This window comes from Antechinus flavipes, chromosome 3 (genome assembly GCF_016432865.1).
Source record: "Antechinus flavipes isolate AdamAnt ecotype Samford, QLD, Australia chromosome 3, AdamAnt_v2, whole genome shotgun sequence".
NCBI lineage: Eukaryota > Metazoa > Chordata > Mammalia > Dasyuromorphia > Dasyuridae > Antechinus > Antechinus flavipes.
In genome coordinates, this window is record NC_067400.1 from 581,308,494 (window position 1) to 581,333,360 (window position 24,867).

The following is a 24,867-nucleotide window of genomic DNA, read 5'->3' on the forward strand; positions in this document are numbered from 1 at the left end:
GTTTTTTGGGAGGGAGTTGATTTTACTTTGTATTTCCAAGGCTTCAAGTAGTGCCTGGCACAAAGTAGGTGCTTAATAAAATGACTCAGCAGAAAAAGACATACTTTTTTTGGGGACATGGCCAATATGGTCATTTGTTTAGATTTAGATTGTGTAGGCAAATTGGTTATAGGAGTTTGGGTTTTCTTTTTTCCCTTTTTTTTAAATGAGAGAAGAGGCGGGAGGAAAGGGTGTGTATTAAGGACACAAAATAGGAAAGAAAAGAAAATAATTGGAGCATTTTAAAAAAATGCACAGAAGAAAAACAAGGCCACAGAATAACAGACAAGCTAAATAATTTTGAGCATTGCATATTAAATTTATTACATAATTAAAAAGACAAGCAAGCTCTACATACATAACAGAAATCCTTTTCTGTTTCACTACGTATATAGAAATGTACATTTTGTTTGCCATTAAGTTTAAAATTTTTTAAATGAAAAAATTTATCATTTAACCTATATACTATAAATTAATCTAAAGTGGGCTTTCACTACTATAGGGCAATCTTTTTGTTTTTCCCTGGTTGACTTTCTTTCACACACTCTCTACAGCAGCTACTCTAAATTGCTTCTCTTCTCAATCAACATCACTCTTCTACTAGCCTTCTTATCAAAGGACTTTGTCTTCTACTTCATTGAAAAAAAAATTAGAAGAGCATCTGTCAGAGTTCATTGTTCTCTCCTACTCCATGTCTCAAAAGCTCTCTTCATCATTCTCTATTCTGTCTTTGTTTCAGTCTCTGGGTAAGAAGTGGTCCTTCTCTTTGCCATCTTATTTAACCTCCTTGTCCCCATCTTCTCTATAAACTTGCTCCTTCTAGTTTTCTTTCTTTCATTTTCAATCTCTCAGCTACTGACTCCTTTTTTCCTTGCCCAGGTCTCCCCACAATGACTAAAAAAATTATCTTTATTTTATCTTTTCATCTCTATCACCTCCCTCTCTCCTCTTCATAGAAAGGGCAATTTACAAATTTCCATTTTCTCATTCTCTTCTTAGTCCCTTACAATCTGGTTTCTAGCCCCCACCATTGGATGGAAATGGCTATTTCTCAGTTTACCCACCAGCTCAACTGCTCTGCCCAATGACTTTTTCTCCTTTCACATTCTACTTTCCCACTCTGAAGTTTCCAGCACTAGGACATTATCCTACTTCTGTGATACTGCTCTCTCCTAGTTCTCCTCCTCTCAGTCTGACATTCCTTGATTAGATTGTCATTTGCCTCCCGCTTCTTGGGCCTTTTTCTCTTTCACACTATTGCCTTTGGTCATCTTATTGTTCCCATTGTTTCTGTAGATGTATGCATAGATCTGTATGAGTTTGTGATCTCCTGTTCATTCAAGGGCAGGTCTAGACGTAATGATTTTATTGGTGTAGGTAACATTTGGTGAGGAACCTCCCTCCACCAATAAAAACAGGTACTAATATTTAATATGTTTTTTTTTAAGAGGTTAAGTGACTTGGTTAAGGTCACACAGTGTTTCTAAACTTGAACTAAGTAAAGTCTTCCTATCTCTGATGTTAGCTCTTTAGCTCCTATACTACACTGCTTTTATAAAAGAGTTTGGATATATCGATCCCTAGTTTGGATATATCGATATATTTTGGATATATGGAATCCCTGAATTCCAGCCCTATCTGTCCCTTGGATATTGAGGTTATTGTTTATCCTTTGTTCTTGACCTGTGTGGAAATTGGTTTTAAGGGATCTGGATGTCATCATAGGCATCTCACATTCAACATGTTCAAAACAGAACTCATTGTATTTTACCTCAAACCTACCCCTTTCCAATTTCTGTTGTAGGAATCCCCTTTTTGTAGTTCCTTATATTCATAACTCTGAAGTCATTTTAAAATTTCCCCTTCTCCCTCACTCTTCATATCCATTCAAATCCTATATTTTTTAGCTGTCACAACATTTTACACATTGAGGAGGGAAGGGATATGTTAAGTTTATGTCATAGATTCCTTAGACTAGTGAAATTCTTCTCAAAATAAGGTTTTAAAATGCAGGTTTAAAATAAAATCTATAGAATTACAAAGGAAACTAGTTATATTGAAATAAAGTTATCAGAATATTAATTGTTGGTATTTACATAGAGCTTTAAGTTTTGTAGAGTACTTTGCAAGTATTATCTTATTTAATCCTCATAAGTTTGGTACCATTATTTCCACTTTTATAGATGAGGAAGCTGAGGCAGAAAGAAATTAATTGTCCAAGGCAGGATTTGAGTTCAGGTTTTCCTGAGTCTGGGTCCAACATGAGCCATTGTACCACCCAGCTGCCCACAGATGCCTTGAAATCTATCTATGGACCTCAGGTTAAGATCTCTGTTGTACAGGGCAAGGTGACACATATCTGGAATCTCTGCTAAGTAGAGAATAGTGAAAGAGGCAAATTATAAAAGATTTTAAGTGTCAGACTGAGGATTTTAAATTTGATCTTAGAAGCATCAGGAAGCCACTGAAGTTTATTAAACAGGATGGAAACATGATACAAATTGAACCTTTAAAAGATCACTATGACACAAGTGGACGATGGACTGAAACAGGGAGAGGTTGGAGGCAGGCAGACCCACAAATAGTCCTGGTGGGAGATAACAAGGGCTTGCCCCAGGGTGTTGATAGTGTTGGAGAGAGAAGGGGGCATATATGAGAGCTGTTGCTAAGGTAGAAGTGGTAGACCTTGACAACTGATTGTATATGGTCAGTAAATCAGTCAATAAGCATTATTAAGTATGTCCTCTGAGTTAGGCACAGTGCATAGCACTGGGAATATGAAGCATGGCAAAAGACAGTACCAAGATTGGCTGAGTAGTAGGAACTAGTTTAGTGGGGTTTCCCTCCACAAACTCCTTAAAACAGATTTAAAAAATGAATACTAGAATTTAGCCCAGACAGCCAAGAAACAAACCAGGCAGGAATCCTAGAGTAGAAAAACCTATGAGAATGCTACTCTGAACTGTGACCTTTCAGAACTTTCCAGCCAATGATAGGACTAGAGTTCAGTAACAGTCTACTCTTGTTTAGTCCCAAATCCAGGATAGGTTTGAGATAGAGCTCAAACCAGAGGGTCAGCAATCAGACTCTGGTCTGACTCAGATCACTTTAGAACCATTGAAAAGTCTGTAAGATCTTGAAATAACACAACACCTAGTAGCCCAAGAAAGCAGCAACAGGACCAGCCCAGACCTTCCCTAAAGTGGTGCTCAGGGCTCAGTCCTGATGTCAAGTCTGAAGACAAGAAATAGGCTGGATGAATACACAAATAAAAAAAGAATCCCATCATAAATAATTTTTGTGGTGGCAGAGAAGCTCAAGACACAAAACCAGAAGGAAAGGATGACTAAAACATCTAGGAGCAAAGCCCCAAAGAAGACCACAGTTTGAGCAAAAATTCAATTAGAATTCATAGAAAAGATGAAGCAAGAGTTCAAAAAAAGTTTAAACATATTTTATAAAGTTAAAAAAATTAAAAATATTTTTATAAGTGAAATGAGAGCACTTGAGGGTAAAATTGGAAAAGAAATGAGAGTTATAGGAAAAAGAATTGAAAAGGTAATCATCAGCTTGGCATAAGAGGCATAAAACTTTGTACCAGCTATAAATTCCTTGAAAATTAGAATGAACCAAATAGAAAATATTCTGCAAATAGAGAAAAATGTAACATATCTCAGAACAAAAACAAGTAAGCTACAAAAAAGATTGAGAAGAAAAAATTGAAGAATACTTGATTATTCACTTCAAAATGAAGAATTCAATAAGATCCAGGGTCAGAGATAGTAATCTAAAAGTAAATCAGACATGTGTATCTTTATTTTTAAAAAGAAATATAATTTTAGAATGTAGAAAATAAGGTAATGGTACTCCATAGTAGCCATATATCTTTTGGATAAAAGGGTAAATGATGAGCTATTCCTTTTTAAAATAGTATTTTATTTTTCCAAATATATGCAAAGATAGTTTTCATCTTTCACCTTTGTAAAATCTTGTGCTCCAAATTTTTCTTCCTTTCTTTCCTCTTCCCCTCCCCAAGACAGCAAGCAATCTGATATATGTTAAACATGTGCAATTCTTCTAAACATTTCCATATTCATCATGCTGCACACACACAAAAATCTGATCAAAAGGGGAAAAAAAACCATTAAGAAAGGAGGAAAAAACCAAGCAAACAAAGAACAACAACAAAAATGGTGAAAATACTATGCTTTGATCCACAGTCAGTCTCCATAGTGCTCTTTCTGGATGTGGATGGCTCTTTCCATCACAAACCTTTTAGAATTGCCTTGAATCATTTAATTGTTGAAAAGAGCCAAGTTCATCAGAATGGATCATCCCAATCTTGTTGCTGTATACAATGTTCTCTTGGCTCTGTTTATTTCATTCAGTATCAGTTCATGGAAATCTTTCCAGGTCTTTCTGAAATCATCCTGCTGATCATTTCTTACAGAACAATAATATTCCAATACATATTCCAATTCATATACCATAACTTATTCAGCCATTCCCCAATTGATGGGTATCCATTCAGTTTCCAGTTCCTTGACGCTACAAAAAGGGATGCCACAAACATTTTTGTGCATGTGGGTCCTTTTCTCTTTTCTACAATCTCTTCAGGATACAGACACTGCTGGATCAAAGGGTGTGCAATTTGACAGCCTTTTGGACATAGCTCCAAATTGTTCTCTAGAATGGTTGGATCATTTCACAACTCCACTAGTAATGCATTAATATTCCAGTTTTCCTACATTCCCTCCAATATCCATCATTATCTTTTTCCTGTCATTTTAAAGCAATCTGAGAGGTGGGAAGTAGTATATCAGAGTTGGTCTTAATTTGCATTTTTCTAACCAATAGTGATTTATAGTATTTTCTCATATGACTAGAAATGACTTTAATTTTTTCATCTGAAAATTGTTCATATCTTTTCACCATTTATCTATTGGGGAATGGCTTGTATTCTTGTAATTTGAGTAAGTTTTCTATATATTTTAGAAGAAAAGAGCAACAACTGATAAAGATGAGTGAAGAAAGGGAAAGAAGTTTGGTTTATAGTCTATAGATTGTAGCACAGAGGATTTAGGGGGACTCATTTTCAGGACAATTTAGGAGTAGATAATCTGAAAAAAAATTCATTTAAGATACTTGTGGATGATGTTCTAATAATAATAGCTATATTTCTTTTCTTTGCCAGGATGGCAAAGTTCCAGTGAATAGACATTCACCATATTCATAGCTAGACTCATCCCAAGAGTTTTGTATTTGTATGGAATTCTGTTGATTTTGAAATGTATTTTGTTCTGCAGAGGCAAATAAAAATTCATAACTTTGATCATAACTCGACATGACTAGTGTCAGGGTTGGAAAATAAACCCAATTTTCTTGACCTCAAATCTAGCACTTTTTCCATTGTGCCTCTCCTACAAAGTTCTGGCAACAGGTAGCATAGAAGAGAGAGCACTGAACCTGATTAAGAAGACCTAAGTTCAAATCTTGTCCCAGATGCCAGTTGTGTGACACTGGAAAAGTCACTTAAACTTTACCTCAGTTTCCTTAAATGTGTAAAATGAGAATAATAAGAGCATCTACCTCCTGGTACTCACCTGGGGTGTTGTGAAGATTAAATGAGGTACTATTTGTAAAGCACTTAGCACAGTGCCTGGCACATATAAATGCTAACTATTATTGTTATTATTAAAGTAAAATGGGACTAGGACAAAGGAGAAATTCAGAAAACTTCAAAACATAACAGGGCTCTGCATGGGGAAGTCAGACAATAATTATTTGTTGAATAAATGAATCCATTCAGCATTGAGCTAATTGTGAAGTAGCTACTTAAAAGAAATACTTCTTGGGTGTGTTCTCTTGGTAACTTGATCCTGAAATGGTCTTGGAAAAGAAGTCTAGCTTGATTAGGATCATCTTTCACCTACATGCATTGAATTACAAGTGAAAGGAAGAAATGAGGTCAAGATTCTACAGAAATTACTAGATTTTAAATTCCTTAAGGTCTGAGATTTTTATATGTAGCTTGGGGCTGAAACAGGTTTTGGCAAGTAATAGCATTCAGTTATTGAACAAGTGTTTATTAAATGCCTCCTGAATATATGGCTCCATACAAAAAACATTGGTTTCAGGGACTTTTACATTCTTACATGTCACCAAGACATGAAAAAAATGAACTTAGGCTAAGTGGGAGTTTGTAGTCTTTGTCTACTCAAGGTGCAAAGAATTGTGCAAGATTCTTTAATTTTCAAATTGATTAAAGCTTAAATCCCTAGGAAAGGATGGGGAGATGCCAAGTACAGATAATTTAATCAATTTAAACTTTAATCAAAACTCCTATCTATGGTATTTTGCACCTAGTCCATCTATTTTGTAATAAAGTTCATGGACCTCTATGTAGCCATCAAATATATACTGTAGATAATAGAGAAAATTAGAAATCATCACTAGAAGGCCAAAGAAGGTAGTTAAATCATTTTGATCACTCTCTGAGGGGTGATAATTATGAGAAACAAAAGGGTTTTGAAAATGGTCACTTTTAAAATTTTTCTAGATATCCTGTACCCCCAACATAGTTTTTTTCCTGATATTGTTCATTTGTATTTCACTGTAGTGATGCCATTGGGAGTTTTCTTGATCAAGATACTGAAGTGGTTCTTTCTTTCTTTCTTTTTTTTTTTTTTAAATAATTTTTTATTGATAGAACGCATGCCAGGGTAATTTTTTACAGCATTATCCCTTGCATTCATTTCTGTTCCGATTTTTCCCCTCCCTCCCTCCACCCCTTCCCCCAGATGGCAAGAGTCCTTTACATGTTGAATGGGTTGCAGTATATCCTAGATACAATATATATGTGCAGAACCAAACAGTTTTCTTGTTGCACAGGGAGAATTGAATTCAGAAGGTATAAATAACCCGGGAGGAAAAACATAAATGCAAGCAGTTTATATTCATTTCCAGTGTTCTTTCTCTGGGTGTAGCTGCTTCTGCCCATCTTTGATCAATTAAGGCTCTCTTTATCAAAGAGGTCCTGAAGTGGTTATTTCTGTCTCCATTTTGCAGATGAAGAAATTAAGACAAACAGTGAAGTGACTTGCCCAGGGTCACACAGCTAGGAAGTGTTTGAGGCTGAATTTGAACTCTACATCAATCTTCCTGGCTCCCAAACCAGCCCTCTGTGCCTTATGGGGCCTCCTAGCTGCCCTTCATAGTTTACCTTTGATTATTCACCACAACGGCTTCCCTCACTCCTTTCTTACCCTTCACAATATCCTACTCCCACAGACTTTTCATAACTATATTTGTCCTTTTTGAACTGTGTTTTCCCTTCCTTTTTAGCTGAAACCTGACATTTCATGGGTTTAGATGCATCCATGCACTAATACAGACGTTTCATGTATAGATGCACCCATGCACCAATGCAGATCTGTAATTTGTCACTTATCCAAGTGGACTGGCTTCTATAGCAATACAAAGTTAGCAGGTGTCAAGAGGGAGGGCTTAAATTTAAGTCTTCTCCACTAGAAGATCAGTTCTCTATTCACTTAACCATGGACTCCCAATCCTGTTTCAGTTATTTTATGTTGAGGTTTTATCCACACTTACTTTACTGAGCACAGAGGACAGAAACTGTCTTATTTACACTTGGCATCTCCCTAACCTTTCCTAGGGCTCTACAACGATCACTATGTGTTTTTTGAATATTTTCGGTAAACCCCCTAAAGGCATAACAATTGTAGCAGTTTTCATCTTTCACTTTTGTATCCCTTGAGCTCAGCTTCAGGACCTGGCATTTAATTGTTCCTTCTACAAGTATTTATTTTTATGCACATATTTTTTTGCTTCAAGAAGGCAGGGACTTAAGTGAGTTTCTCACTTTTCATAATACCCAGTGTCTAGCTGGCAAGGCCTGGCACATATTACTCTGATTAATCAATCAATCAATCAATCAATTAATAAACGTTGACTTTTCTATTCTTGGGTATATTGTGTCCTCAAAGTAGACTGCAAGGTCCTCCAGGGTAGGGGCTGTGAGTTCTCAAACTTGACCCCAGTGCCCAGATCTAATTAGTATTTAGTAAACCATTGACTGTTCTGTTCTTTTGATCAATGCCAGTGCCTTCCCTTTGTGGATTATCTACAATTTACTAGTTATTGCTTGTTTGTACACTTTTTTGCATGATGTCTGCCCAATTAATAGTGAATTCTTAGACAGCCCGGAGTTTTTGCCTTGCATTCAGGCGCTTTGCACTGCCTGGCACATAGTAGGCGCTTAGTCCATGCTTATTGCACATTTGTGGTGGACCTCCCAGTGTGGGGACAGGGCCTGTGTCTGCTCCCGTCTCTTCACCTCCAGCACTTGGCCAGGCAGACCGGGGCATTTCATGGATGTGGACAAGAACAGCGCGATGGTGAGTGACAAAACCAAGAGCTCCAATTTTATCACTGGAAACTACAGATCCGAGGACAGAAATGGGCGTCACATCCCCCACCAGGCCTCTTTCCGCCAACGTTTGTCGAAGCGGTCACAGATAGAGCAAGTTCGGGTCCGAGAGTCTAGTAGGTCCGCCCTTGGGGCCTGGGACCATGTGGAGATGGAGGCGGTCCCAGGCGTCAGTCGCATCTCGACGGGGTGAGGCAAATTGCAAGGAGGCCAGGCCGCTCACTTCTCCCGTACTCGCCTGCAAGGGAGAGGGCGGAGATCTTGGGCCTTCAAAAGGACTCCCCTACCCCGTACCAAAAGAGTCCAGCTGCAGCGGGCCTCAGCGCACCCTTTGTGTGCCTCCCTCCGCCCCCGGCTTCTAGTCCGGCGCCGCTGAGCTTTCCCATTGGTTCAGCAAAGGCCTTCGGTCATTGGCTTTCAGGTTGTCCCGGCTCATCGCTTCCAGCTCACAGTCCCTTTGCCATAGGTCTCAGCAGCCGCCTCTCGGGCCTTCCCCAGCGCTGATTGGTTGTATCGGAGAGCCGAGTCCCTGGAAGCAGTTCCGGGAAACCCCGCGTGCTGCCGGGATCTCGCCGCCCGTTCCATGAGGAGGAGGAGGCGGAGGAGGCGGAGGAGGCGGCGGCCCTGGGGGGGGAAAGGGCGGGGGGAGACTGAGAGGGGGTGGCGCGCGCGCCATTTCTAGTCGTTTTCAAAGAGCCTCGCGCTCGTTCTCACGGGCCCCCATCGCCGGCGCCCGCTTTGCCCTGGTGAGTCTCGCGCCCGCCCGTGGGGGGAGGGGCCGGCCGCCCCGATTCGGCCGGGCCCGGGCCCCGCGCCACGTCCCCGCTCTGGAAGGGGCCGCCGGGCGGGCCGGCCGGTGCGAGCGGGAGGTGGGGAGGGAAGGAGGCAAAGAAAAGGGGGGGCGGTTCTGGGCCGGCACCCGGCGCGCGGCTTCGGGCCTAGGCCGGCCGGGCGCCTCCCTCCCCCGCAGCGCGCTCCGCTCGGGGCCGCGGGCCGCGCCTTTCCCGCCTCCGAGGAAGGCCCCGCCATGCGCGCCGGGAGGCCGGAGAGGGGGGGGGCGGAGGCCGGGTCAGGCTAGGCCGGGCTTCCCGGGCCTTAGGGAGAAAGAGGCCCCCCCCATAGTTCCCCCCTCCCTACATGATACGGTGCCATCCCTCCCACCTTCCATCCATCCCCAGCAGACTGAGAGGCAGTGGTAGTGGTCCGGAGAGTGAGAGTAAGTTACTCCCCCCCTCCCCACGTGGTGTCCAGGTCAGGCCCTTGCCGGCCTTTCGGCCGCGCTCCTGGGTCGCTAATGTGAGCATTAAAAAAATCCGGGAAAAGAGGGGCCAGGTAATTTATCCCATCCCCTGCGTAATCCCTCCAAATTTAAATGGTCTTCTTGGCCCCTCCCCCTAAAGAAACATCTCTTCCCCTCTTCCTCTCCCCCCCCCCCCCCCCCCCCAACAAAAAGCTCTCTAGAGTGTTTACTATCTCCCGAAGTTTGCTCTGGCTGGGTGGTAGTTTGCCAATTAACATAATAGGCTTAGTTCTCCAGCCTTGGGCTTGAAAGAGAGGCAGGTTTTTCTTTTGGAATCCCCTAGACCTAGTCTGTAAAGCTGCATTTTTGGAAAGTTTCAACTTTTTTTTTTTTTTTTTAAGTAAAGACCCTCCCTCCCCCTTTCCTGTCTTTTCTCCCCTCCCCCTCTCTGCCCCTTCCCCTCCAATATCTGCTTATTTTAGGCATGCTGAGTACATCTGGTACTAATAGTATTCATGACTTTTTTTTCCATCTTGTGCTTAATAGGCAACCTGTCTTATGCTTTACCCATACTTTGATAATGATACTTCTTAACAGAAATGTTCACATCTGTTAAGAGTTTGCTTCCATTCTGTGACTGCAAAATGTTGCTTTGCTGCGAAGGTCTTGTGATGATGTGTATAACTTTGGAATTTTGAAGATTTCCTAGCTGTTTTGAGGGGGAGGTATGAAAATTCAGGAGAATGGGGAATCTATAGGATGCAGTCATGTGTAGGAGTATGGTCTGATTTAATAATGTGCATATGCCCATTTTTCGTGATAAACAGTTGAGCACAGTACTGTGTAGTTTTGAGTGTGTTAGCTTTTAGCTAGTCCATCAGATAGCGTTTTGAGGCCTGCATTGAAAAGCATTTACCCATGTAAATAAGAGTTCAACAGCAAAATATGCTCTGTCTGTACACAACCTGTACATATCACCAGACAATCAAATCTTTAATACTGTTCTTTGACCATAACATATCCTGACAGCTTTAGCTCTTTCAGAATAATTCATCTATGCTGAATTTCCTCATTTCCTCCTCTCTCCCTTTTTTACCCTAACTCCAACTTTGGTCTGTACTATCTTCTCACATTATCTTCAACTGGATTTCAGTGGTCTTTGAAAGAAATCAAGTTGTTTCAAGTGGGACAATTGCTCCTGGTGTTTTCCCATGTCTGGTAGCTAGTAGTGTGCAGAGGCAAGAGTTTTTTGGGAGACTTGTATTTTCTTGATAGCTGTTACCTTGAATTTTCTTCAAAAACCAGGCTTATTCTTGATACCACCTTCATATCCTTTATTTCAGTATATGTTGCAATGTCTTTCTTCTGCTGCATATTATCTTCATCAAGTTGTCATTTCACCACAAACAAATGCACCTTTAACTCTTACTGCTTTTGTGAGGCAGGTACCTTTTCATCTATGCTGGTCTTTTAGAGCTTTCCATTTAAACTCTCTTCCCCAGGTAGTTAGTCCATTTCAGCAGTACTTGAATGGTGGAATATACAGAATGTTTGCTGGCTGGTTAACTGAGTTCACCCTTAACTAGGCCCCATTGATTGGAACTCTTGGAAAGAAGCTAGCTTGAATATGTATTTTTGCAGTCGTATAAACTGATATGGAAAATTCAATATATTGTAGATTTGGGTTTCCTTTTTAAAAAGTTACCTTTCCAAATAACTCATTTTAAATGTTTTAAGTTTTTTTCTCATAAATTTATAGATGGGAAGAATGAAATTAATTTTGCTAGTGATCTTAATGTGATCTTAGTGAGTTAGGATGGAGAGAATCACCCCTAAACACCACCAGCATGTTGAACAGCTATACTTCTGTCACACCTGTATTGGAATGGAAGGATGACATGGAAGGCAGAGAGCCAGGGATCTTTGAACATTTTCAAACCTTGAGTGTTTGGTTTGTTTAAAAACAAGATATAATTGAGTTTGTGTAAGAATGGGAGCTACAGAGCTTTTAGGCCTTATAGTGGTGACTTGTTCATCAAAATATTTCTTTTTGATAACTTGATCACCAGGACTAATCAGATACTTTCCTTCTGATCAGAAAGTTTGAGCTCTTTGACCACCGTGGTGTACATGAAGTGTTTTAAAACCTTATGCTTCCATGTACATTTTCCATTGTTTTATCAGAATGATTTTATTGCAAATTTAGGTCAGCTACCTCACAAAAAGGCATTAAATATGATTTTGATAGAATATTAGCAGCATGTGTACAAGTTAGTTTAGATAAGTCATGCATTGTCCTGCAAACTAGTTATTTCTGGCTTAATGTAATATAGCTCCTGAATTTTTTCCAGCAGCATAATAAAATGGCTAATCAGGTGAATGGTAATGCGGTACAGTTAAAAGAAGAGGAAGAACCAATGGACACTTCCAGTGTAACTCACACAGAGCACTACAAGACACTGATAGAGGCAGGCCTCCCACAGAAGGTGGCAGAGAGACTTGATGAAATATTTCAGACAGGTATAATATGCATTTCTTGTTTCTGACCGGTTATGAAAGTGAGGGCAAACCACTTTGAATTGTATAGCTTTTTAAGGTTAAATAATACTACTGTTTCTGATCTGTCCGTGTAGAGCTGAATATATATGACTTTTCCATCATAGAAGGCAAATTGGGTTTGACTTTGACACTGACTCTTATTTCATGATTTTGAAGCCTTCTTAGTGTTGAATATGCAGTCTTAGTTGCTTCAGACTAGTACATCAATTTGTCTTAGATTTGTCACAAGAAAAATGTGTATTCCAGCATTACTAAATGTTACATTTTTTTTCTCAATCCAAATCAATCATCATTTGCTTTTACTTTTCTACTTTTAGCTTCTTAATGTGACTCTTAAATCAGTTTAGCTCTGAACTAGGTGTCATAGTGAGGAATAGTTAGGATGTATTATTGCCTGAAACTATAATAAATGTCCTTATGTGAGTTTTGTGGCCTGTCTACTTTTCATTGGACAGTAATCCACATCTCTCAGCATCTCATGGAAGTGTTTGGTTTGCAATAGTTGGCTGCTTTTTTATCCAGAAGTCCCAGGGTTAAGTGCTTAGGAAAATCTGAATATATTAAATAAGGTTTTGGTTGTAGGTGGTTTCAGGTTTTAAAGTGGGAGAGAAATGTTTACCCTTAGGGAATCTTGTTCATAAATAAATATATCCTCCCCCTTTGATGACATAAATGGATGGAAACCTTCCTTTTTAGAGCTTTTAGGGATCTGCAGTCAGCTTCTGAGAAAGAGAATTTGAATTGTATTATAAATCTTTCTTAAGTACTGTAAGTTGTAAAATAACTTTTTGTCCTTTAAAAAAAAATCAGGACATAAATGTTAGATGTTAAAAATGATTTCCTTAAATGTCTCCTGGGTTAAGGTATCCATTTGGAAATAGTCCTAAGGAGCTTTTTGTGCATTTCTGCCATGGGAACAGATAGTGATCTGCTTAAAGATGCCCTCTTGAAGAGTCTTGTTTAGTAAGGATGGTGAAGCTTATGGTTTGAGCATAGGCCTGGTTGGACCAGAGAAAGGTCTGATGGACCTCTGGGACTGTGGTGTTTGGGTGGCGCTATGGAATTTTACATGTAAGGAACGCCAAACTTATTTAGACATGATCATTTGAGGACATTTTAAAATAAATTATGCCGGTGCATTAATTTTCTTACATCAGCAACTGCAAATGGCACTATATTTGTTAAATTTTTAACTTCAGTTTAAAATGAAATTGTTTGGTTTGCTTTGCTACTAGTGGAGTCACTTTTTAAAAAAAGTGCTGACTGTTTAAATTTCCTAACAGTCTTTCACAAGCTCATCCATAACAATTGTTATAATACATTTAGATTAAGTTAAAAGAGCTATATTTTATTTTTTAGTAGATAATCTATATGTTAACAGTTCATGTTTAAAGTGCTGGGAAGAATTAAAAAAAATTTTTCAAGTAGGTCTCTGCCATATAATTATAGTTCATTTGGAAAATGTCATTGTTGACTTGTCTCAGCATTCCTTAAAACTCAAAATATCTCACGTTCAAGAAGAAGCTGCTAAAATGTGGCTTTCTGAATGTTTTTCCAAGCTGTAAATGCACCTATAAATGATTTTTAAAAAATAAGTATTACAGAAGAGTGATATATTGTGCCTTTCCTTATTTGACTGCAGCAAAATCCGTCTATAGACTCAAAAAACAATTGTCAGTCTCTCTTTGGCCCTAAGAAAGGGAAAGCCTTTGATAAACTGGGACTGGAGTCACTAAATAATAGGTGGCTTTTATACCCCCCCCATCTCCCAGTTGGTTGGGTGACTGGTTACACTTGAATGAAGATTGCAAAACTCTCTAAGTCCATAGTTTTGGAGCAGATAGATCCTTGAAGAAGATAGTAGTGTTCACATGAATACTACTTAGAAATGTGGACCAGCATTGATGATTGCAAGCCTCAGTCTGTTGCACAGTGTGTACAGCAGATTTAACTCTTTCCAAAGCATTTGAAACTCCAGTATTCTTTTTTGAAGGGTGGGGTGGGTAAATTTGTATTTATGTGTTTTTGTGGAGCAAGGGTGAGATTGAGCGTGGAAGACTTAGAATAAATTCAGTTTCCTAGTAAAAGTATTTTATTTTTAAGTGTTTACATTTTCATGTCCTTTCATATAGTATTTGTATAGTTGCATGTAATTAAAAATAAGATAATTTGTTAGTAATAATAATAATAATAATGTAACTATTTGTGATTAAAAGTTAATAATAGGACAGGTTCATCAATTTGTGTCCTCTCTAGATTTTTGAATAATGTTACCATTTTTCAATTTAAATTTTTAGGGTTGGTAGCTTATGTCGATCTTGATGAAAGAGCAATTGATGCTCTCAGAGAATTTAATGAAGAAGGCGCCCTCTCTGTCCTCCAACAGTTTAAGGAAAGTGACCTGTCTCATGTACAGGTAAGACTAAGAATCAGAAGAGGTGTTGAGTGAGTAAACATAAATGGAGCTTGCTGGTTGAGTTCCATGATGCTTGCCTTTAGTTACAGTGATATGCTGGGCTCCAGGTGTTTTTTAAAAACCTGAAGTTGGTATACTGCCAAAGTTGAAACTCAGAGCCACATCAAAAATAGCTTATTGGCCATTCATTTTACATTACTGACATCCTCAGGAGATGTTACCAATGGTATGGGGAGCAGACTGCTCATAATATTGAGATTGACTGCTACATTACTGTGGGGGGAAATATTCAGGTAGGAGGGATTTATGGATTAAGAATAGCAAATGATAAAGCCAAAGGTAAAAGCCAAGAAAGGCTTATTTGGGTTCTTTCTGATGTTTAAATATCGGGGGGAAAGAAGGGAGGGGAGAACCGGAATGGGGATGGGGATGAGGATGGGGATGAGAACGAGGAATCATTTATTCATTTTGTTGATACAAATGCTTCCGGCAACTCCAAATGATTTTTCTTTTATAGAACAAAAGTGCATTTTTATGTGGAGTTATGAAGACCTACAGGCAAAGGGAGAAACAAGGGAGCAAGGTACAAGAATCAACAAAGGGACCTGATGAAGCAAAGATTAAGGTAAAGCCTATTTCAATTTACCACAGTTAATGAGGTTAATTGTTATATTTTCCAGTTCACCTAGCTTTTTTAAATTAAGGAGATTTTTCATGAAAGGTAAGAGTTTCTGCTCAACTGTGCTTTTCTCCCTTTCCCGTTGCTGAGGGGCATTGAACTAGTGATAAGGGCCCTAGATTTGGAGTCGGGAAGACACAGGTTTAACTTTGGACACTTGTGGGCTCTGGGTTTGGGCTGTGTCTCTCCAGACTTCAGTTAGCTCATTTTCAAAATTCAGGTATTGTCTGGGGGAACCTTCTTCACAGGGTATTTGTAAGAAACAGATGAGAAAATTATATTGTTTGTGCTTTAACATAGTGTGATGGAAAGGGCACTACAAAAGTCCCTAGTGTTAAATTCTCTAAGCCTCAGTGTCTACATCTGCCACTTGGAAAGGATGGTGATATTAATAAATCCTAATATGATATTTACATAGCCAAATACTTTTACACCTATCATGTAATCTTCCAGTAGCCCCATGAGATAAATAATGCAAGTATTATTATCATCCCCATTTGACAAGAAAGAGCCCAGAGTCATACAACTAGGAAGTATCTTGAAATGGACTTAGAGAATCCATTCTTTTGAGTTTAATTTCAGCATATTTTGTCCCCTGTGCTGTCTTGCCATTGTTAGGCTTGCCCTGTTTGCCTCCTAGTTTTTTGGAGCTCACATGAGTTTCTGTGTAGGTGCTTGGAAACTTTGCAAATGTCAGATTGTCATCATCATAATGACACCTGAATTTGTATAGGGTCTTTCTCAGAACATTTGTTTCTGTTTCTTTGGGCCTTCTCCATGTATCTTTCGCTCTTCAGTCACTCTTCTTTCTTTTGATTCTCAGTGTGCCTTCATGATTAAAAAGAGGACCTGATAGTGAAATGGGAGATTAGTGTTGATTAATGAAGATACCTGGCTAGATTTTATGGTTTTTTTGACTACTATTACCTTACAATCTTGAGCAGGAAACAGACTAACACTTTGCTAGCATGATAGAACTTCTTCCTCCTATCAATAGTATTTTATTTTTCCAAATACACGTAAAAATAACTTGTGTTCCAAATTTTTCTCCCTCTTTCCTTTATCTCTTCTCACCCCAAGTCAGCAATAACTCTGATATAGACTAAACATTTACAATCTTTTAAAATATATTTCCTTATTTGTCATGTTATGCAAGAAAAATCAACCAAAAAAAAAAAAAAAAAACTAACCCCAAACCCAAAAGGTGAAAATGCTGTGCTTCAATCCACATTCAGTCCCCATAGTCCTCTTTCTAGATGTAGATGGCATTTTCCTTTATTTTTTATTACAGCTTTTTATTTATAACTTATATGTATGGATAATTTTACAGCATTGACAATTGCCAAACCTTATGTTCCATTTTTTCCCCTCCTTCCCCCTACCCCCTCTTCCAGATCGCAGGTTGACCAATATATGTTACATATGTTAAAGTATAATAAATTAAATACAATATTAGTATACATGTCCAGTTATTTTGCTGTACAAAAAGAATTGGACTTTGAAATAGTTTACAATTAACCTGTGAAAGAAATCAAAAATGCAGATGGACAAAAATAAAGGTATTGGGAATTCTATGTAGTGGTTCATAGTCAGTAGATGGCATTTTCTATTCCAAGTCTATTGAAATTGTCTTGAATCACCTCATTATTGAAAAGAGCCAAGTCCATTACAATTGATCATCATATAATCTTGTTGTTGCCGTGTACAGTGTTCTTTTAGTTCTACTCACCTTATTTAGCATCAGTTCATGTAAGTCTCTCCAGGCTTCTCTAAAATCATTCTGCTGATCATTTCTTATAGAACAATAACATTCCATTGCATTCATATACCATAACTTATTCACCCATTCTCCAGCTATTGGACATCTACTCAGTTTCCAACGGAATAATAAAACTTTGAAGAAACCTGGAAAAAGTATATGTCTTGTGTTGTAGGTTTTTTTTTTTTAAAAATAGAGGTTGAATTTGGATATTGTATGAGGAACAGTATTGCATTTCAAATTACCTTGTATTCTAATTACTTTCAGCATCATTTTTTTCCTAAGTCTTAGGACTTTTCTGTACTTCAGTTTTGTCATTGCCAAATGGAATAATTTCACCCATTTCCCTTCTTCATAGGCCTATTAGTATGGAGTAGTAGAAAGAATTTATATTCAAGACCATGACTGGGAGAGAGAGTAGGACCATTTAAGAACCCACTTAGAAATGTTATTAAAGCAAGCCTGCTCATAAACTTGGTGATCTTGGCCAGATTACCTTCTTCCTGGTTTTTGGTTTCACTTAAAATGAGGGAAGTATATTACAATCTCTCAAGGTCCGTTCTAGTTCTGAGATACTATGATCCTTAAATGGAATCCTTGTTTAATGAATGGTATAGACTAAACTATATATGCTATTCAGGGCTTCCATTCTTTAGGAACTTTTCCTGTTTCTACTTCATAGTGATGGCACATTATCAACATTGGTTGTTACTGTTTTGTAATTGTGTCATTTGACCATGTTTCATACAGTAGAGTGAGACCAGGGATTATAGGTTAATAATTTACATTTGGATAGTGTTTAAAGTTTATAAGACACTCTCTTGAAAAGCTTGTGAAGTGTAGCTAATGATACATCATTCTCATTTAATAGATGAGGAAAGAGATAGAGATTTTGAGTCCTTCCTCCCCAACCCCCCCAAGGTAGCAAATGTCCAAACTGGGAATTGTAATCGTGTATCTTGAGTTAGTGATTCATTATTGGCTCCTATATTACTCATTGCATGAAATAGTCAATTTTGTAGAAACAAGGACTGCCTGGCTCAGTGTGCCCAAGCCCACATTTCGGTCCATTTAGAGGGGTCTCCTGCATGTTTTTTTATGTGGATTTAACCACAGTAAGGTCTGAGGGAAATACATTGACTGCCTTTACCAAATTCCTGGCTTAAACAAAACTGGACCAGATAACTAAGGGCTAGATTGTGGTACTAATCAGCAGTACAGGAAGAAGTTGGAAAAAGCTTCTTGGAGGAAATGGAACTTTTGAAGGGTAGAGTGAATGGAAAGAGGACATTTCAAAAGGGTAGGACAAAGATGATAATGAACAAGGGCTTGGTCATGCTGCACACTAAGGACCAATTGGAACAGAAATTCCTTATTGAAGAATAACAATAAATAAATTTGGACAGCTATTGGTAACTTAGAACAAGAGTTGGGAGTGCCCCTAGCAGATATTTAGATCAGTCTCCCCCATCTTAAGTAAAAAATGCTTTTAGAGATTGCCATCAATTGGGGAATGGCTGAACAAGTTGTGGTATATGAATCTAATGGAATAATCTTGTTCTATAAGAAATGATGAGAAAAAAAACCTAGAAAGACTTACAGGAACTGATGCTGAGTGAAGTGAGCAGGAAAACATTTACATAGTATCAGCAACATTGTATGGTAATCAGTCATGAATGACTTAGCTTTTCTCAGCAATACAATGATACAAGACAGTTACAAAGGATTCATGAAAATAGCATCCATGTCCAGAGGAAGAGTTAATAGAGGCTGAATGCAGATTGAAGCATACTATTTTCACTTTATTTTTTCTTACAGTTTTTTCCTTTTGTTCTGTTTCTTTTATAACATGATTAATACAGAAATGTTTTATATGATTGCACATGTATAACCTATTTCAAATTGCTTATTGTCTTGAGGGGAAGGGGAAAGGAAGAACAATTTGGAATTCAAAATCTTATTATAAAGTGAATATTAAAAATTATATGTAATTAGAAAAATAAAAACAATACTAAAAATCCCCTTTGTACCATCCTAAAATGGTGATCATCTCTGCTTCCTGGTTAGCTGGAGTCGAATTTTGCAGAACCCTTTAAAAATCTGTCTATATAAAGCTGTTTTAGGATGTGAGTTGGTGAAGATCAATATGTCAGAAGAATAGTTTTTTTGTATAACATCCATTTAATTTTATAAGCTGTATTATCCTTTTTAGGCTTTGCTCGAGAGGACTGGTTACACATTAGATGTAACCACAGGTCAGAGGAAATATGGTGGTCCTCCTCCAGATAGTGTGTATTCTGGTGTACAACCTGGCATTGGGACAGAGGTGAGTTTGATGGCTTTCTTCTTGGAATCTTTTCTATATTAGAGATATTCTGGCAAATGTCTCTGAGTTTTTTTTAAATTCATTTTAATTTTGCTCTTAGAAGGTATGTAAGCATGGAAGATGAGTAAATCAAAAAGGTTTAGAAATACAAGTTTCTAAATCCATGACCTAAAAGTCCACATTCTAAATTAGAATATAGATTCTGGATTGTGTCTTTAAACTTAAGAAGACATTAACAGTACTTGTTAGGAGCTGAGTGGGAAAATATCCTTTCTCAGCTTCTCAGTATATAGTTCTGTAGGAAGTAGCATGGTCCATTGGAAGATGATGTAATCTTGGGAGGCAGGTTCTGGGTTTAAATCCTAGCTCTACCAGAATTAGTAGTTGTATCATCTTGTGTAAATCTCTTCTCTGGAGCCTCAGGTTCCCATATTTAATGAGAGGGTTGGATTAGATGAGCTCAGGTCTCTTTTAACTCCAGTATGTCAGGCTTTAAGAGATGAATATAGCAACAAGAATGAAAAAAAGAATCAACAATGAACATAAACATACTATGCAAGCTGCAGAATTAAGCAAGTTGAAAAATTGCCATGTTGTACAATAGGAAGAGCATAGTATTTGGAGTCTGGAGAACCTGGGTGTAAGTCTGGTTTGTGTGACATCACGCACATCATATCAACACAAGGCGAATGTTCCTAGTTTCTTTCAACTCCTAAATCCTCTGGGCCTATAGATTGTAAGGAAGAGAAGCATAGCAGTTGTGTAACTCCTGGAAAAGAAAAAAATAAATATTTCTAAGTGGAAGAAGCAAAAAAATAATGTACCCAACTTCCAACATTCTGTATTAATTCCAAGTTAAGTTGTTGAATACCTTATTCTTTACAACATTAACTAAGCTTACTGAGGGCATCTTTCACAACTGGTTCTCAGTTAAAAGATTGGTGTGTGCCCCTTTCTGTGTCTTTACTTTAATATAAACTTAAACAGCATTAGGTGGTCATATCTGTCTGATGGCAAATAGTTGCTTTAATTATATAGAAAAAGGGCTTTGTGGGCATTACATAATGTACTATCTTCAGCAGTGAGAGCTATTAATTTTTCTGCTTATAAAACTGATGTATTTTGGCATTTTATTACTAAATCCCAAGAAACAGGTTGGTGTAGTGGATAGAAAGGTAGCCTTGGAGCCAGGAATACCTGGCTTCAAGTCTCCTTTGTCATACAGTGGCATTTAGTTTACAGCTTCCCTGGCAGTATAAGTGGCAGAGAAGGTGCTGATTGATGAGTCAGGAGTTCCCTATACTAGTGAGATCACAGGTTCAGTTAAAAAGTGGCCAGATGTTTCTGCACTACCTGTGGTCCTGAAAGAGTGAAATTTTCTGATTTCTAAACACAAGCAGGTCTTCCTCCATTGATGTAAGTTGGAATCTACGAGAACTTACTCTATTGCCTCAAGCTGGGTGCGATCCTGAGTTTTTTGAAGGCGTTGCCAATAGAGTATGAGTTGTGGTTTTATATACTATATGGGGATGGTAACAGGCATAGTCTTGGTAGTAGTTTGTTAGACTTAAGAAGAGTAGCTTTGCTAAATGTGGAGGCTCATTAGGAGTAGGTCATTCGATAGGGATGGAGTCCTTTGGCCACAGCAACCCATGAAGCAATTTTGGGCCCTCTGAGAGTGATTTAGGTTTTTTTGACTGTGATGTTGAATATATATATGATAAATGATTTGGAGGAGAAGAGATAAAAGTTAGAGGCTATTTCTGTAGTCTTTGGTGGTTAGGACCAGAACAAGGAAAGTAGCAGTAGTACAGGTACAAAATACATTTTAAATGAAGAATCTAGAGGATTTTATAGTATATGGAGGGTTGGGAAAAAATAATTTTGAAGTTTCTGGGCTAAGATGCTACTCCTGTTAAGAGTTAGAGGAAGGCAGGTAAGAGAATAAATTTTTTTTTTTGAGCAGTAGATGATTTTTATTTTATTTATTTTTTTACAGTATACTTTTAAATTTAATTAGTATTAATATTTTCTCCACCATTTTGTTAAGTCTAGAAACTTAGTAAAATTATAAGTTAAACCTTAATTTGTAATATTGGCTGACTTCCAAAGAGAAAATTCTCATCCTGAAAAATTTAACAAATGGCTCTTTAAAAAAAATTATTACATATTATTTTATTATTTAAAATTATATTATCATGTTCTTTTTATATTATTTATCCCGTATGAGTTCCTTTTTTTTAAATGCTGTTTCCAAATATATGCAGATAGTTTTCAGCATTCACCTTTACAAAACCTTGTATTCCAAATTCATTTCTCTCTTCTCCCCTTCGCCCAAGACACCAAGCAATTTGATACAGATTAATGTGTGCATTTCTTCTAATCATATTTCCTTATTTGTCATTGTGAGAAAAAAAAATTAAATCAAAAGAAAAAAATGAGAAAGGAAAAAAAAGGCAAACAAATAACAACAAAAACGATAAAAATACTATGCTTTGATCCACATTCATTTTCCACAATCCTCTCTGGATGCTGATGACACTTTCCATCACAAGTCTATTGGAACTACCTTGAATCACCTCATTGATGAAAAGAGCCAAGTCCATCACAGTTGAGGTGATTGCTATTTTAAACACATCGAAGTGACAAATACTAAACTGGCCAAGATGTAAATTGAACAGAGGCTGGCAAATTGGCCTTTGAGTAAACCAAATCTGACTTGGTCCATGAGATAAGAATGTTTTCTTTTTACATGTCTCTCATCTTCTGTAGCAGTTGTCCCTCACTTCTCTGTTCCCTGGAGGGAAGTGCCTGCTGTTGAGGAACTCTTGCAGAGGGCTCATCCCCAGTCTTAAGGGTGTTCAGTCGGTAGTTACTAATAGCACAGCTATAACATGGCAGTGTGTAAAATGTTTTGACCTTGAAAAGATTGGGAACCATTGTTATGTACTGAGCCCAGCACAATGCTTTATGTAGGAGTTACACTGAGGATGGCTATTTAGGTTAAGTGAAGGTTTGATTTTTTTTTTTAAGCTGTGGGAGATTAGCTATATAGAAATGGAGTAGAACTGCTAAAGTAGGAGACTGAAAATATTGAAAGGGAAGAGCTCATTGAAGGAGCAAGATCCAGGAAAAGGTGGGAGTAGAAACTTGAGACAAAGGAGGGAAACTTCTAGATTGAGAGAGAAAGAAATTAGAGTGAGTCTAGATGTAGGGGTTCTCAAACTTTTTAAATAGGGGGCCAATTCACTGTCCCTCAGACTGTTGGAGGGCCGGACTATAGTAAAAACAAAAACTTTGTTTTGTGGGCCTTTAAATGAAGAAACTTCATGGCCCTGGGCGAGGGGGATAAACATCCTCAGCTGCCACATCTGGCCTGCGGGCTGTAATTTGAGGACCCCTGGTCTAGAGGATGGTTTTTATGACCTCCATACTTCCCAAAAATGGGGGAAGTAAGAGAGTCAATGGTTATGGAATGTCTGGGAGTAAATGGACCAGAATCAAGGAAAGATTCCGTTTCTGGCCTGCTATGAAGATCTGTTGAGTGAAGGTTAAATATTTTAGGTTTATCTAAAGGTAGGTGGAATAGCTATTCTGTTGCTATAAAACTGTAGAAAGAAATTTCTGGAAATGAGAGTTAACTTCTTCATCTTTATGCCAGCTATTCATTTGGTAAGTTTTTAAGAATATGAAATTTTATCACAGAAGATGAGATTGTCATGCTACAATTTTTCTTCCAAGTCTTCAATGTTTCACTTTAAGCAGAATTCTGAGCACAGATAACATTGTTAAAGGATGAAGCTACCTTTGATATATTCTTTAATTTTGTATTTTAATTGTCCTATTTTCATGCAGTTTATGAATCATTTAGAAATTTTATTAGATTTATTTACAAAGTTGTTTTAGGATTCACTGGGATCCGAACTGCATACAGTTTGGGGTGCCCCACAGTTACTGAATATCCACAGTGGCATAATACAAACATCATGGGTTACATAGTCCAAAAACCTTGAGTCAGAAGATCTGAGTTTGAATTCTGAGTCTGACACTTATTAGCTTTTTGACTGTAGGCAGATCATCACCTTATTATGACTTGTTTTCTCACCTGTAAAGCAAGGTAAAAACTATTACATGCATGAAACCAATTTATATTTTCAAAGCAGATTATAATTGAGCTTAGTACTTATTTTTCTGAGATATTTAATCATTAAAGGAAAAATTGTGTATAGCAGAATGCCTAAAAAAAAAAGTGTTAATATGCTAATAAAATTTGGAAAGCTTTTTGTTATAATGGTTGAAACAAAGGTTTGTGTTATAATTAAGCATTTATCCTGCCCTCTGGTCATGCCAGTTAATCATGTATATGTAACTTTTTTTTTTTTTTAAGAATCGATTTTTGTCTACAATATGGCTTTTGAATTTATATATTTAAATTGGATTTTAATGAACTATTTTTTAAAAATTCCTTCAGGTTTTTGTAGGTAAGATACCAAGAGATCTCTATGAAGATGAGTTGGTGCCACTGTTTGAAAAGGCTGGTCCCATTTGGGACTTGCGTCTTATGATGGATCCTCTGTCTGGTCAGAATAGAGGATATGCATTCATTACCTTCTGTGGAAAGGATGCCGCACAGGAAGCTGTCAAGCTGGTATGTAAAGGGGCCATTGTGGCTAAACTCTACAGTTCAAGGATCCTTTGGAAACAGTTCAAATCTCTGCTTTTAATGATCATTAATTCCTATTAGTTCTGGATTGAAAACTTTAGTGGGTGACCTTTTTTTAGTTGGGGGATGTACTTAGTAGACCACTTGATTTTAGGAGTTTCATCTCCATTTTGGCTTTGGCTGGTCTGCACTGAGAGTAAGAAGAGGTCCTCAGTTCTGCTGGTGCTTTCTGGCCAGAGTCTAATTGGAAATGAGAGCTTGGCTTGACTTAGAAAATATTTTACTCCTTTAGTCTCTCATGTCTACCATGCTCTGCTCCTGTGACAGATGGCTTCGGCTCTCTCATTCTTAGAAGTATCCTTGGGCCTCCTTTGTTTCTTGTTATCTTTTTGTCTTAGGTCTCAAGAACTTTTGCCATTCTTGTTCTGTCTCACTTCCCAGTCTTGTCTGTTGGGTACCTTCTTCCCTCTGTTCCCTCCAAATAACAACAGTAAGCAAGCAGTGGCAAAGTCACTCAAGCTCAATGTGTCCTAGAGTTGGGAAATTATGTCTTGTTATCTTCTTAGCACAGTGCTACATAGTCAGAGGCCTGAGACTTCCCAGGTTGGGGTAAATGTCTTCATCACTTTGCTCCTTTTCTCCCTTACAGTTAGCTGATTCATTGAGGGGCTCCAGTTTCCTTCTTTAGTGTTAATGCCTCCTTTCCTAGAGGGAACCTAGAGGTTGGTAGCTCAGAA

The 24,867-nt window shown here is 38.0% G+C and overlaps 1 protein-coding gene across 12 annotated transcripts in view; it reads left to right on the forward strand.

The window, feature by feature from the left end:
- The first annotated feature begins 9,121 nt into the window (after window positions 1–9,121).
- HNRNPR (heterogeneous nuclear ribonucleoprotein R) overlaps window positions 9,122–24,867 on the forward strand; it is a 62,733-nt gene continuing 46,987 nt past the window's right edge. For 9 of the 12 annotated variants that reach the window (XR_007952266.1, XR_007952265.1, XR_007952268.1 and 6 more), the window contains exons 1-6: window positions 9,123–9,234; window positions 12,083–12,248; window positions 14,585–14,703; window positions 15,221–15,328; window positions 19,354–19,467; window positions 23,939–24,115. Coding sequence is in view for 4 of the 12 variants with exons in the window: in XM_051988279.1 (XP_051844239.1) it covers window positions 12,092–12,248; window positions 14,585–14,703; window positions 15,221–15,328; window positions 19,354–19,467; window positions 23,939–24,115 (675 nt within the window). In the remaining 8 variants the exon portion in view is untranslated. Of the gene's footprint in view, window positions 9,235–12,079; window positions 12,249–14,584; window positions 14,704–15,220; window positions 15,329–19,353; window positions 19,468–23,938; window positions 24,116–24,867 lie in introns of all 12 variants that reach the window. The other 3 variants (XM_051988277.1, XM_051988278.1, XM_051988280.1) reach the window with 3 other exon arrangements.